The sequence below is a fragment of the Euprymna scolopes genome, chromosome 13 (assembly GCF_053919585.1).
Source record: "Euprymna scolopes isolate OS-2025 chromosome 13, ASM5391958v1, whole genome shotgun sequence".
In the NCBI taxonomy this organism is placed as follows: Eukaryota; Metazoa; Mollusca; class Cephalopoda; order Sepiida; family Sepiolidae; genus Euprymna; species Euprymna scolopes.
The window spans coordinates 58696682-58711738 of record NC_136494.1 but is presented as its reverse complement, the minus strand read 5'-3'; the positions used below and the strand labels follow the sequence as shown (position 1 = coordinate 58711738).

Sequence of the window (15057 nt, the reverse complement as noted above, 5' to 3'; positions counted from 1 at the left end):
CTATGATATCATATTGCTTAGAGAATGATCATGTTCAAACCTAAGAAACATCCCCTCTGCTTGCAGAGAGAAGGCTTCTTCAAGCAGAGTTGAATAGTCTCCAAGATCTTCAAGCGATAGGTCAAATGAGCATAACTCAGAATCATTCATGTAATTATTATGTCAATTATTGCATTTATTTCGCCTTCAACTTATCAGAAATAAAAGCACTCATCTATTATATAAAGGAGACCTGTTCGTGTGTTAGTGTGCGTTTATATGTCTAGTAAAAACTTTCATTAGCCACATCCGACCAGATCAAAACCGGTACCATCTGGAAGAGCAATGCTTTAGATGAATAATATGTGAAAAAAAGATTCATTCTGTAGTGGTTAACTGGACTATTTTTTGGAAATGGGGTCAGTTTTCGCGTTGCATTTTTGGCAATTCACGCACACGTATCAAACTGAAACTATGTTTAAAAATGTTATTTTGCAGCGTCATGACGTCATAAGAAGCCGTGGCTGTAACAGGTAGCACGTTTGCCAGTAACTTTTTTCCCTTTTCCTCTCCCTTATTCAATTTCACAATTTACATTTCCTTATTCAATTGCACAAATGACATCTGATTTAAAGATATTAATAACAGTAATTTTTCATTTGCTTTCATTGTAGAAAGAAAGTTTGGTGACAAATGAATAAGTTTATTCATTTGTTTTTGACGAGCAGACGGTAATGTGAAAGAGTTCATCCATTGTGTGTATGCGTGTTCTTTATTTCTTTTAATTTCTTATTTTCTTTTAGCTGGGATGGGGCATCCTACCAGATGCTAGGTATCCACCAGCCATCTCATACATTTCAATCAAGAGATCTTTTGAAGATTCTAACCGCCCCTTTAAGTGCAACTGTTTGTATATTTCTTGCTCTTGGTTCAGAGTATATTTGCCAAGTAATATATGAAATTTTTTTCATAAATCTGATTGCTCCTATAATTTTCTGGAATGAGGGAGATCTTCCTAAGATTTCAATTTCTTTTCATGTCATATGGTATTTTGCTTACTAAGGTTTTCTCCTTATCTCATATCACTATGGCAGGTTTAAAACGAGTAGCAGCTCTGTTTTCTAGTTATGCAGCTGTACGAAATGCATAGTGTCAGAAGACTTATGCTTACGACTTTCTGTGTGCATGTATTATTTCGTTTTTCATCATCTGATACAGCAAAGACCGAAGCTTGATTAAAGCAGATGTTAATTTTTATTAAAGGAAAAATCTGGCTTTTATGCATTCAGTGTGAATCCAAATGACGAATTTGATAAAAACCAAAAATGCACCTGATTGGCATAAAATGTTTTTGTTTTTATTAATAAACGATTTTAACTGTAGAATGTGTATATTTCCTCCCGGTCTGGGGACTGGGGGCGGTAGGAGAACTTAATATTTAGGGGGAAAAATAAGAACTACTGCCTCTAAAGAGGCTGCGATTGTGATGGTGTTGTTCTTAGGATGAAATGTAGGATTTTATTATAATGATAATGATAATGTGTCTAAATATATCATTCTAAAGTTACATAAGATAGTACCTATTTACTATGCCTCCCTATGGGACAGAGTTAGACACCAGGGTCGTTTTTTAACGTGGAGAAAAGGTACAAAAATAAAAATTGTCTCAGTCGTGAAGGATTTCTCCTCCACCGAAAGAGAACAAGAAATAGAAGTGCAGCATCTGAAGAACAGATACTACACTTTGATCTTGTCCCGAAGTCTAGACATGATTTGTATGTGGCATCTGATGTTGCAAACCTACGGTACTTTGGTCCAGAGGGAAATTTCTGCAATCAAAATATTATATATGGAGATGGAGATTAAATTATGTGATAAAATTGGCGAAAATTTGAAATTATTTCCTTATGAATATATATTTGAAATATTTAGAAAATTATTAATAAAAGTATAAACTATGAAAGTTTACATTAATTTTTTGAAATATAATATTTTCAATATAAATATATTTTAAATATTTAAAAAAATATTTATAGAAATTTTTTTTTTTATTGTTTCATGATAAAACAAGATGTGGTTCCATATGGTTTCGTTTTTCATTTCATGTTTAGTGACTTCCATTCCATATTTAGGGAAACCGAGTCCACTTTTGGCGTCTTAACATTACATACTGAATTTTTTAACGTAACCCTTTCCTTATTATTCGAATTTCTTTTGTTCTTGTAATGATCAGAATTGCCCTTTTTTAAAAAGAAAAATACAGAAAAATATGTATTTTGTACCCAGTGGCGTAGCAAAGGCGGGGGGGGGGTACGGTCCGCCCCGGGCGGCACGTGTCAAGGGACGGCATTTTGAGAGGGTAAAATGAATAAATAAAAATAAATGAAAGCTAACAAAGATTTTTATGCCGAAAAGGTTGTAAAACATCGGGACTTTTAGAGATATCCGAATCAGAAAAATGTGTCCCTATTTTATGAGCGGCACACGTAAGGGGCGGCATTTTTGGGAGGGTAAAAATAGAAAATAAAAAAAATAAATAAAAATAAATAAAAGCTAACAAAAAATTTGAAATTTTATACCGAAAAGATTGTAAAAAATCGGAACTTTTGGAGGTATCGGAATCAGAAAAATGTGTCCCTATTTTACGAGCAGCCCATGTCCGGGGGCGTCATTTTGGGAGGGTACAAATAGAAAATAGAAAAAATAAGTAAAAATAAATAAAATATAACAAAATATCTTAAATTTTATACCAAAAAGTTTTTTAAAAATCGAAAATTTTGGAGGTATTAGAATCGGAAAAATGTGTCTCTATTTTATTTTAGTCATTTTTTTTTAGTCTAACAGGCGGCATTTTGTGAGGATAAAAAAGAAAATAGAAGAAATAAATAAAAGTTAACAAAAAATCTGAAATTTTATACCGAAAATGTGAAAATCGGAACTTTAGGATATATCGGAATCGGAAAAATGTGTCCCTAATTTACAATTCTAAAACCGATTGTTTTAAATCTTTAATTTAATTTTTAATTATTGGTACTAATGATAAATATTTATTGTTTTTAAATTATCACTAAAACTAAAATGATAATAACATCAAAATACGATGTAAATTAATTTTATTTTTAAAACAAAGTTTTTAAAAAGTTGCATAAATTCTCTAGAAAGCAGTTGATTTACATGTTTCAAAAAATATTTAAAAATTAAACAAAACATTTTTGTCAAGAAAAACACTTTCAAACATCACTGATAATTAAATGATAAAATGGAAAATTAGCAACAGAAAATTACGTAATTTTGGAATTGTAGAAACATTAAGCATGTACAGAATAAAAATCGACTGTGAACAGATTTTTATGATCGTCATATCGGGAAATATAATTTTAAATGGGAATTAAGCGCTACACCTCAAATACTATTTAAGTGGCTTCGATAGTTTAAGTTTCGAACAATCACAGAGTAATTGATTTTTTTCAAACTATTTACAAAATTTTATAATCACTGACGTATTTATAATTAAACCGAAATTTATTATGATGAATTAATTCTGGTAATAGGATTTTAATTGTTTACTTTTTTAATTAATATAATAATTGTAAAAGATAATACAAGAAAAATCTCCTTAGAACTCGTACCTAACTTAGAAAAATTGATTTACTTGCTTTCAAACAAGAGTAAATATTTAAAGATATGTATGTTTCTGTGAGAGACACTTGAATCTTATTTAAAACTATATCATCTTTAAGAATGGTCTTAAACTTTATCATCAATTGACATTTATTCCGTAGATTAGATACTTAATTTTCATACTTTGCCAAATTTAGTTCTCCCGGTGTCTAATTCTCCTAAATTTAACTAAATTAAAATAAATATATAAAAAGTGATGTTTAATGTTTTTGATTCATTTGGGATTTTATCTGTTTTTGCTTTAATTAGCTGGTGGGTTTTGTCCGGTGTCCTTTTGTCCGATCCCCCAGGTGTATATATGTGCATATGCATACATATATATATATATATATATATATATATATATATATATATATATATATATATATATATATATATATATATATCCATATATACAGTGATGATCATATTTATTGGCACGGTAAAATAAAAGTTAAATTTTGTCTAATAAATTCTAAAAAAGGGATTAAATTAAAGAAAATAACAAAGTATATTATGTATTTTTAACTGGCCTTTCCGATGCAGCAATCGGATTTTAGAAAAAATAAATAACAAAGGAACAACAAACATAATTGCAAAAAACCCTTGTTCAAAATTATTGGCACGATTTATTTAATAATCAATTGTATAGCCTTTGGCCTTGATTACCTTCCTCAGTCGCTTTTCATAGTTTACAACCAAGTTGTTGCACTCTTCCGTAGTAATTTTAGCCCACTCTTCCTGACAATAATCCTCCAATTGAATAAGATTCTTAGGCTTCCTTTGCATTACCCTCAATTTTAATGTTCTCCATAAATTTTCAATTGGATTAAGGTCTGGGCTTTGTGATGGCCACTCCAAAACATTAATATGATTGTCCTCAAGCCATTTCTTAGTCAGTTTAGCCGAATGCTTTGGGTCATTATCTTGCATGAACCACCAACGACGACCAAGTGAGAGCTCTTTAGCAGAGTCTTTCAGGTTTTCATCCAATATTTTAACATAATCTTCCTTTTTTATGCTACCTGTGACCTTAACAAGTCGCCCTGGTCCAGAGGCAGCAAAGGATCCCCAAAACATCAAACTGCCTCCACCGTGCTTCACTGTGGGTATGGTGTTCTTAGGCAGGAAAGCTTCGCCAGATTTTCTGTAAATATAAGACACTTTATTATGGCCAAATAACTCTATTTTCGTTTCGTCAGTCCATAGAACACGTTTCCAGAATGCAACATCTTTATCAATATGACGTTTTGCAAAGGCTAGCCTTGCTTTCAGGTGCATAGGCTTCAATAAGGGAGTCTTTCTCGGACGACATGCTTTTAAACCAGCTCTCTTCAAAACTCTACCAACTGTATGTCGAGATACATTCACTCCAGAGGTGCTCTGTTCATCAACAATCTCCCCAACAGAGATCCTTGGGTTTTGTTTTACTTGTCAAACAATTTTCCGTTCATCTCTTGGGGAAAGAATCCTTTTTCTCCCTCTACCCTCTAAACTCATAACGTGGCCTTGCGATTTGAACTTGTTTATTATGGCTCTAACAGTGGATTTGGGAAGGTTTAGCTTCTTTGAAATCTTATCATAGCCCTCCCCATTGGTATGGCATGCTACAACAAGCTTCCTGACGTCTTCGCTGTGTTCCTTAGTTTTAACCATGGCGATTGAAAATTATAATTTAGTCACTTATAATAGTTTAAATAAATCGCTATTTAAAAATTATCTGAAAAAAATTATTCACTGAATTAGCGTTAAACAAGCATAATATGGCTATAAAAAAGTTCAGAAAGCACGTAAACCGGAAATTGATTGATATTATACTGATACTAAAAGAAAAACAAAGCCGTGCCAATAATTTTGAACAAGGGTTTTTTGCAATTATGTTTGTTGTTCCTTTGTTATTTATTTTTTCTAAAATCCGATTGCTGCATCGGAAAGGCCAGTTAAAAATACATAATATACTTTGTTATTTTCTTTAATTTAATCCCTTTTTTTAGAATTTATTAGACAAAATTTAACTTTTATTTTACCGTGCCAATAAATATGATCATCACTGTATATACATATATATACATATTTTCATTACAAGGCGTCTTGTCTGTATTTTTTTATAATATATAATAAATTTTATTTTTTAATTATTTTTGGGAGCCACATATCTACGGATTATATTTTTAAGAATACTCTCATCGATTTTTTAGTTTTTGTGTAACTGATTACGGTAATATATATTAACAGGTTGATAATTTTCTTGAATATTACTAATTTGATTCAAATTACTAATGGCTGTCTTAAATTCCCGATTCCGATACGATTCCCGATTCCGATTCTTCTTAAATTTCTAAATATTTAATTAGTGATTTGTTTTTGTCTTTTTTTTTTCGAATTACTCTAAAATCTTATGTCTGCATATATTTTCACAACCAAAAATTCTACTTAGCGTGTGTGTGTGTGTGGGGGGGGGGACATATATTAAATATACAGGGGGGGGGGTTCTAAATATTTTTCTCGAATGTTTTCCTTTTAATTGATTGAAAATAATGGCACAACTAAAGATGCATTTCTCTTTTAAAACAAATCCGATTTGCATTTGTCATTAGTTGGCAAAATGCTATTTGAATATTTCATAAACAATTGAAAATAATTAGCGATTATTATGCAAAATAAAACGGTTTAGGAACAGTATAGTTAACAAAGTCCCCTCTCCATTTTAAACATGAGTTTCTAAATAACATAATTACTATATAGAAAACAATTCTTATATGTTATAAGTTTAAATATGAAAAAATAATAAAATGTTATAAAAATAGTAATTCTTTTTTTAATCTATAAAACAGTTTAAATGTAGTTAAAATAGATATACATTTACATTTTAATGTTCACAAAATGTCCTTTTTTCAGTGGAAGCAAACCACCCAAAGGTTTCACGAATTTACTAATGTTATTGCTTCTATACCCCATCAAGCTAAATTTTACAATCAGGCCATCGATCGGGTGTGCAGAAGCAAATCTCCGAAATCAACCCAAAAGCTTTATTTATGCCATGCACTAAAAATTCATTGAATCTAGCTTGTGTACACGGTAGCGGTTCACTCTGTTACATTTTTTGGCATACTGGACTGATTATTCTCGTTCTTTTCTGCATCTACACATCACTGGGACGTCTTGATTTTCAGTTGACCGGTCTAAGTATCAAGCAGACTGTGGAAACTAGATGGAGTAGTCGTGCAGATGCTGTAAATGTTGTGATAAAAAAAATTATTGGAAGTCGTCATTGCCCTGGAAAAGCTCACAGAAGAAGGAGAAAATGCAACCACAAGATCAGATGCATCTTTAATTCTCAACTCGTTTTTTTTGTCGTTTTCGTTTCTTTTATTTCTCAGCTTTTGGAAAACTATTCTCCCAGAAATCAATGATGCCCAGAAGTATTTTCCAGAAAAGGGGCTGGATCTGCAACAAAGTTCTGTCAGGCTGACGGCGTTGAGAGATTGCCTTCTTCAGAATAGAGAAAAGATGGTGGACACTGCAATAGACGAGTCAAACTGAAATGGAGATAAGCATGGAGCATCGTATCCAAAAAAGAAACAAATGGGTGGTGAACGATTGACTGATGCAGCACTGGGGCTTGATACTGAGTTGAGACAGGAAATGCTGTTTGTCATAGACAGGTTGACTGAAGAAATATCTTGCAGATTTCAACAAGTTCACAATCTTGCACGTAAATACGCTTTTCTTACACTGTCAAATCTGCTTGATGATAATAATGATTGTCAGCTTGGTGAAGTTGATGAAGATATAGAAAAAGATAAATTCTTTTCTGAAAGGAAGAGATTACAGTATTTTGTGAAAGCTTCAGGAAAAGATAAAATCAATGGACCTCTTGAACTTTTGAACTTTATACAGCGATACCACCTTGGGGATTCCGTCCCTAATATTGTGATCTTGCTGCGCATTTTCCTTACCTGAGCTATTAGCGTTGCCAGCTGCGAGTGCTCTTTCTCGAAACTGAAGCTCATAAAAAACTAACTGCGATCAAAAATGAGCCAGACAAGGTTTACAGACTTGGCAATCCTCTCCATATAGAGGGAACTTGTTGATAGAGTGAATTCTGATAGTTATTGATAACTTTGCCGAAAAAAAGCACGACTTGATACCTTATGATAGTTCTCTCACAAAAATAAATTTATAGCCTTATTTTCAATTCATAAATACATTTATTTAAAAAAAAAAATGTTAACTATTTTTAAAAGGATTGAAACATTATTAACAAAAACAAATTTCTTAAATTTTACGTTTAAACCGAGTGATTACACGCACGGATTTCAAAAAGCATGGATATAAGACATTTTTTTCTCTTTGGGAGGCTCGACCTCTTAATAGTAACATTATGAAGAAAAAGAAAACTACATCGGAGTAACTTCTCTTTGATACAGACATGTTTTTTGTGTGAAAGTGAGGAAATAACAATAAAAAAGTAAATGAAAATGATTTTATCATGTTTGCTCCCTCCCGTTTTCATGTTTTCAAATGTTCTCATCTAAATTTATTTATAAATTCAAATTTTAATATTCTCATCTAAATTTATAAATTCCAATTTTAATATTCTCATATAAATTTATGAATTCAAATTTTAATATTCTCATATAAATTTATAAAAAAAAAAATGCTTTCGAAAATGTGTGACTTTCCATTACCTAAATTTTGCCCTTAAACCGAGTGATTACACACAAGGACGTCAAAAAGCACCGATACAAGACGTTTTTTCTCTTCAAGAGGCTCGACCTCTTAATGACATTATGTAGAAAAAGAAAAGAAAACTACATCAGACTATCCTCTCTTTGATACAGCCATGTTATTTGACGAAACTTTGGACTAAAACAACAATAAAAACGTAAATAAAAATGATTTTATCATTTTATAGCATTTTCAGGTTTCCAAATGTTCTCATTTAAATTTATTATTATATTTGTTTGTGTAGCCAATTAATTTAATTTCACATTTTTTTTAATTTGAGTTATTTAAATTTATTATTATATTTAATTTCACATTTTTTTTTAATTTGAATAATACGTTTTTGCTTTGAAAAACAATTTGGTTTCTTTAGTTTCATATCAACTGTTACATAATTCCCTTCAGATTAATGTTTACATGCTTATTATTATTCAAATTATTGAAAAGAAATTGTTAAATTAAATTAAAAAAAGGGGGAATTGTGTAAACATTAATCTGAAGGGAATTGTGTAAACATTAGTTCAATGAAAATAAATATTTTGAGGGCTTTTTGAAAATTTGAAGGTTTTAGCAGGTTGTCATATGCCAGCAGTAGGTGGGGGAGGGGCAAAACGTAATTATACAGGGTGACCCCCCCCCCAAAAAAAACGGGCCCAAACTCTAATTAGGCCCCGTTTCTTAGTGTTTTGTCCGAATGAAATGAAACTTTGGTCATAACTAGTTTATTATATTCAAAACATCACATCAAAACACTAGGGTCTTTGGCCTTTTTTTCTCTCCGTTCTACAGCATATGTTCTAGATGGCCTCCATTTAGCTTTTGTTTTTTTTGTGTGTCACCCTGTATGTCAGTGGAGGAGGGGGACAAATTTTACGACCGCCCAGGGCGGCAAAAGCAAATGCTACGCCACTGTTTGTACCTATGACGGAAGGGAAACATAATATACTAAAAACACGTAAATTGATCTAATAGCTTGATTTTTCACCAAGAAAATCAAATTTTATGTGTAAGAGAGGAGCAACTGTCTTACATCACTATCTTGTAATTAATTTTAAGAAACGAGGGAGATAACTCAACAATAATTTAAATTTGCGAGATATTTGTTGTAATGTTTATTGCTTCTCATTAACCTATTTAAAATATTTTTCTTTATAAAAAAAATCTACTCGATCAATTTACGTCATCTTTGGAGTATGATGTTTTCGTTTCATCACGGGAACGTACAATTTTTTTTATTTTTATTATTACTTGTTTTAATATCGGGGGAATTCTGGACAAGAACCGACTTTTTCTTCTGTCACTGATGTTTAAAAGTAAAGTACACGCGTACAAGTTTTTTTTTTTTTTTTTTTAATTTTTTTTTTTAGAAAATAAGAATTGTCTATTTTATGTTATACAAATGTTACGCATTTTATGTAGAAAAATGACTAAAATAATATAATATAATAAATATACCACGTAGGAAAATGCTTGTTTGTTTTTAATAGGAGTAGCCGGCCTTATTATAAACGTGTACAGTCGGTGCGTGCAACAGACGAAAGACTCGGTTAAGACCATATAAAAGAAGAAAAGATAATAATTTCGAAAGAAAACAACAGTATGCATTGGAAGCATCAATCCGTTCGTTGTTTTAACAGTGATTCCCATTCGGGATCCAGAGAAACAGAAAAACTTTACGGAAACCACGAACATGTTTCTGTTTATTTATTTATTTATTTACAAGGAGACATTTGGATTTTATGCTATAAATATAAAGAAATCGATTCATTATTAGTTTTATACGAGCATAGAAACAGATATTTGATTATATATATATATATATATATATATATATATATATATATATATATATATATATATACACTCGTAGAGAATAATGACGGACCGTACTATTTTTAGATAGGATTTTCAAGTTAAATTCAATTTTTTTACCGTATATTTTGTTTATTAAATTGTTAAGTGAAAGTAGTTACAAGAAATGGGGGTAAAACTATACAAACACCGTGACAGCGAATTAACCCTAACCCTAACCCCTAACCCTAACCCTAATCCTAACCAACGCTGTCACGGTGTTTGTATAATAATACCGAAATGGGTTTCTAAATAAGAACGCTATTATTTCAGCACGGTCCGTAATCTGCAATAGTAAAAAAGAAAAAAAAAATACAGATACAGGATTCGCAGATACGCTCAGCAGTTTTATAGTGGACCCTCGTCACCCTCACTCCTATAAATAAGTTGCAAAATTTGCCGTTGTGAGACCTGTCGGCATTACCTGGTAAGGGCGCTTCGCTTCGCTTGACTTAAGGGCACCGACCGCGCTTGAGTTGAGCAATAATAAACCATCCTTTCTTTCCTGAATAAGGAAGTAATACGTGGGAGGATAGCGTCAGACTAGAACAACAGATACTACACTCTGATAAACACGAAGGTCCGTGCAAAGCTCGTTTTAGAGTGATTGTTTTTAACTGAACTTGTGTTTTTTTTTTTGTTTTTTTTTGTTAACAACTGTTGCCTCTGTTTACGTACTAAACTTAAACTGAAGGGTTTAATAGCGAATGCGGATTTATATATTAAGTTAATATTACTAAGTGAAATAGTTATATTTTGTTAAAATACGTGTTTTGTATGGGGATTAAAAATAAGAAATATTTATTATCATTATTATTATTATTATTATTGTTGTTATTGTTATTTTTACTTAAATAATTGAAACACAAACTTTTAGTAGTCTTTTCCTGGCCTTTTAGCTAAGTGTAGTATCTGTACAATGTACATTTGTTCTATCCCCGATCAATAAAGGAGAAATCCTTATAGACAGGGGCAATTATAACTTTTCGTCCCAACCCAGAGTGCCCCTTTTTGGGGAGCTGAATTGCCATTATATTAAAAATCGATCTTGTGTCCAACTGATTTCGTGAGAGGTGGGAGTATATAGGGACAAGGCACTCACAAATTTGGCAGTGAATTAAAAGATGATTTAACGACAATATTAAAAGAAAAAAAAATACTTACTCATAGTTTAAGAAATTAAGATTTGTTACGTCCGCCGACTAGAGAAAAAGTGGATATGTCAATATGATTTTTTTTTTTTTTTTTTTTATGCTTGGCACAGTCCTATTTCGGACACCTGCCAACGTTCTGAATTAGAATCAGATTGTTATTATTATTTTTTTTTTCTCTCTCGTCACTCGATGGCCAGGATGGGGAGGAGATAGCGCGCGACGAATCGTTAAAATATCTCTGCTTTCATTTCATAGAATTACGACACATACGATTCCTAGAAATACAAGCAATCAACTATTGTTACACGAATTATTTCGCGCCGTTTTAAAAACGCTTCTTTTCTTTTTACTAATATTATGACATTATGAGTTTTTGAGTTAAAATGAATTTATTATCACGCATTAAGAGATAAATGAGATTTAAAACAAATGTATTTTAGGTTTAAAAAAAAAAAAAAAAACTATTACATACTTACGTGGAATGTCGAAATTAGTATAAATACCAAAAATTACGAAAAATGATCCAGTAGAAAAGTAATTATAAGCAGAAATAAAATTTATCGAGTTAGTTTTATAGTATGTTTTAATTTAGAATAGTTCTTTGCGGTTAATTCTGTATGACAAACTGACTTATCTCCCTTGCTTTCAATTAAAATCCTCCATTATAAAATACAAAATGTCGGGCCGGTTAGTCTGTATGAATTTTTTTTGGTAAATGTTACTTTACGCCACAACAGAACACCGACCACTCTAATTTGTTTTTTAGGGGTATTCGAGGTCGCTGACAACGAATCTGATAATCAACCCGCCTCAAATTTACCGTTTGCATGGTATGAACCCCTAGACCTTGGGACTATTTTGTGCCATTTCACCGCCTTCGGTACTGTTTTTCTTACATAATACGATCGCGTGCGAACGGGCGTAGTGGGGTGTCGTATCACATCGCGTAGGAATCTTTCAAATAAGAAAGTTAAAAAAAAAAAATGTGTTTTTTTTAATTTATCAAAAAATAAAGGTTTCACGGGCGGTTTGCAAAAACATAACCACCAAACATTTTAATGTTTTTCGTTCTTTTTAGGGTAGGTATTCCATTAACAGGTGCTTCTGCAGATTAATTAACCGTTTTTCCGTAAGTAATGTGCCAACATTTATCATTTCACAAAAATTCTGTTTACATTGGGGAGGGGGCGGTTTACATTGGGGAGGGGGCACCACCACCGCCCCCTCCCCATAAGTACACCACAGTGTTATTATTTATTTATTTATTTTTCTTAAAATGCATTTGTTTCAAATCCTAATATTCTGCAGAAGCACCCCTTTTTGTCTTAAGCGAAAAAAAAAAAAAAACAAACAAACAAACAAAAAACATGGCTAAACAAAAACCTAGATCGTAAACAACACTGTGTAATGAACCGAACCGTAACTGCATGGGATGAAGTATATGCAGTTTTTGATCATGTTCTCCTCCATGCGGGTCTTCACTCGTATCAGGTGTCGTCTGAGTGTTGACTTGCTCTTGAATACCGTCCTGATGTTGTAGGGGGCACATATTCTTTGAATCTTTTCGGAGATGCCTCGTATGTATGGTTGACCGTTGGAGGTTTTTGGGTTTCATTCTCCTCTCTTATACTATTAACACGTCTGGTGGATAGTATGCTATCGGGGTAGTTGTTACGATGGAGGGTTTACAAGGATGAAACATGCCGCCCCCTTAAAGTAAGAGTGGAAGAACACCGAAAAGCGGTAACTAAAGGGGAGACGGAAAAATCGGGTATAGCCAACCATGTCTGGATGGAGAGGGGGGGGGGCATCGCCCCCTATGGGATGAAGTAAAAATAATAAACAGAGAGACCCACTGGAAAGTGAGAAAACTTAAAGAAACAGCTCACATGCTCGGACATAACAACCTACTGAGCAAACCAAGCATAGAGCTGAATGCAATTTGGACACCTCTGATAGAGAGAGAAAACCTTGAATAACAACATAGGTTTAACATTAACAAAAACCAACTAAAAATTGACCTAGTGACATATGGCCGAGTGGTCCTAGACGTTGTATCAAAGTTTACAGTTACCCAAAGGTGCTGAGTTCAATCCTGAAAAGTAACATTCAAAACAGAGAATCAGCAATTATGTCCCAGAGCCTAGCTGGAGTCCGAACACGGTACCCCCTTAATAATAATAAAGGGTTGGGTTCGAGACTCCTAACAAACGGTTCCCCAGTTCGATACAAAACACCTGATGAAGGCCGGAGGACAAAACAACCGAAACGTTGTGATGATAACAACCAAGATGAAGAAGCCAGTCCGACAATCTCAATCAATAACCCAATGTAGTTTAACTCCCCCCGTCCAAAAATCAAAATCTACTTTTTTGTTGACTAACACGTTTCAACTGCCTTTAAAGATAATGAAAGAATGTGAGAAATTCTATAATTATAAGCAACCCCCTCGTTCGCTGATTTGGCCATTCACTGTCTTTGTTTAGACTAATCCAATCAGTCGATGTTTTAACTACTAACGATGAGCTTAATGGGCTTTTGAATGTTTTTTTCTTTTTACAGGCATTTCCAGTAAAACAGCCGAATCAGAAGGATGGAACTCAACTCTTTCTGGATATAAGGCATTTGGACGCCTCCAACTGTTTGTCTCCTTGACACTTTATTTTAAAGCCTAAATGATTAGGCTAAGTTATTATACGAGGGACGTGCAATAAGTAATGCCCCTGACCCACTTCCCATAGTAGTAGAGCAACGGAACTTGGCACAGTTATTAGTCTTTCTCTACATAGGAACCACACAGAGTTATGCATTTCTTTTATCGTTTGATGCAGCTCTGGAGACCGTTTTTGTAGAACACCCCAGGTTGGTCCTGCAACCACGACGTGACTTCAGAAATCAAGGCTGCATCATCTGGGAAATGCTTTCCTTTCAAAAACAACTTCATGGCTGGGAAGTGGGAAGAGGTGAAAGTCAGAGGGTGCAAGGTCAGGAGAGTAGGGAGGATGGGTGAGTATTTCATAACCACACGCCTGTGCTTCTGATCTGGCGACATGCGAGTTGTGGATCGGAGCATTGTCCTGCAGGAGGAGGGTACCTTTGCTGATCTTGCCCCACCTCTTGATTTTGATAGCTTCCTTTAATTTCCTCAAAAAAATTTTTTTAGGAGGTAAACTATGCTGGGTTAGGTCGTAAAAAATATCTTTATTTTATAAATAAATAATTTGTAAACACTTGATATTTTAATAAAAAGCAAATATTAAAAACTTTTATTTTTAACATTCCTTCTATTATTATAGCCATTATTAATTTTGTAAATTATTAAAATTGCTTTTAGGGGTAATGAAAGTACTTGCTGCGTTAACGTTAAATCATTTTCCTTTTATTTTATTTATTTTATTATTGCATTTTCACCTCAAACAAGGCACAGTGTCACTTTGATGTAGGGACTAATATCTGGAACATAATTACAAGGAGACTATTTAAGGAGTTTAGCAGCAAGATGACTGTTCACATTACACTTGAATTTCTGCATGTCAGTACAGTTGGGAAAGAAGGAATCCGGAAGGGAGTTCCAAAGTCTAACAGCTCTGGGGAAGAAACTATTAGAGCAGAAGACTTTCTTACATCTTGGGATCTCTACTGTGTATGGGGTGGGATTTTGCTGCTTATCTGATTTGTTGGGGGT

General features: G+C 33.0%; 1 protein-coding gene across 1 annotated transcript in view; it reads right to left on the bottom strand.

The window, feature by feature from the left end:
- The window catches only part of LOC145292049 (uncharacterized), a 108684-nt gene extending 96969 nt beyond the window's left edge, over window positions 1-11715 (bottom strand). Inside the window, exon 1 of the mRNA XM_080138075.1 lies at window positions 11383-11715. Coding sequence (XP_079994201.1) covers window positions 11383-11386 — 4 coding nt within the window. The 5' untranslated portion in view covers window positions 11387-11715. The remainder of the gene's footprint in view (window positions 1-11382) is intronic.
- Window positions 11716-15057: the final 3342 nt, after the last annotated feature.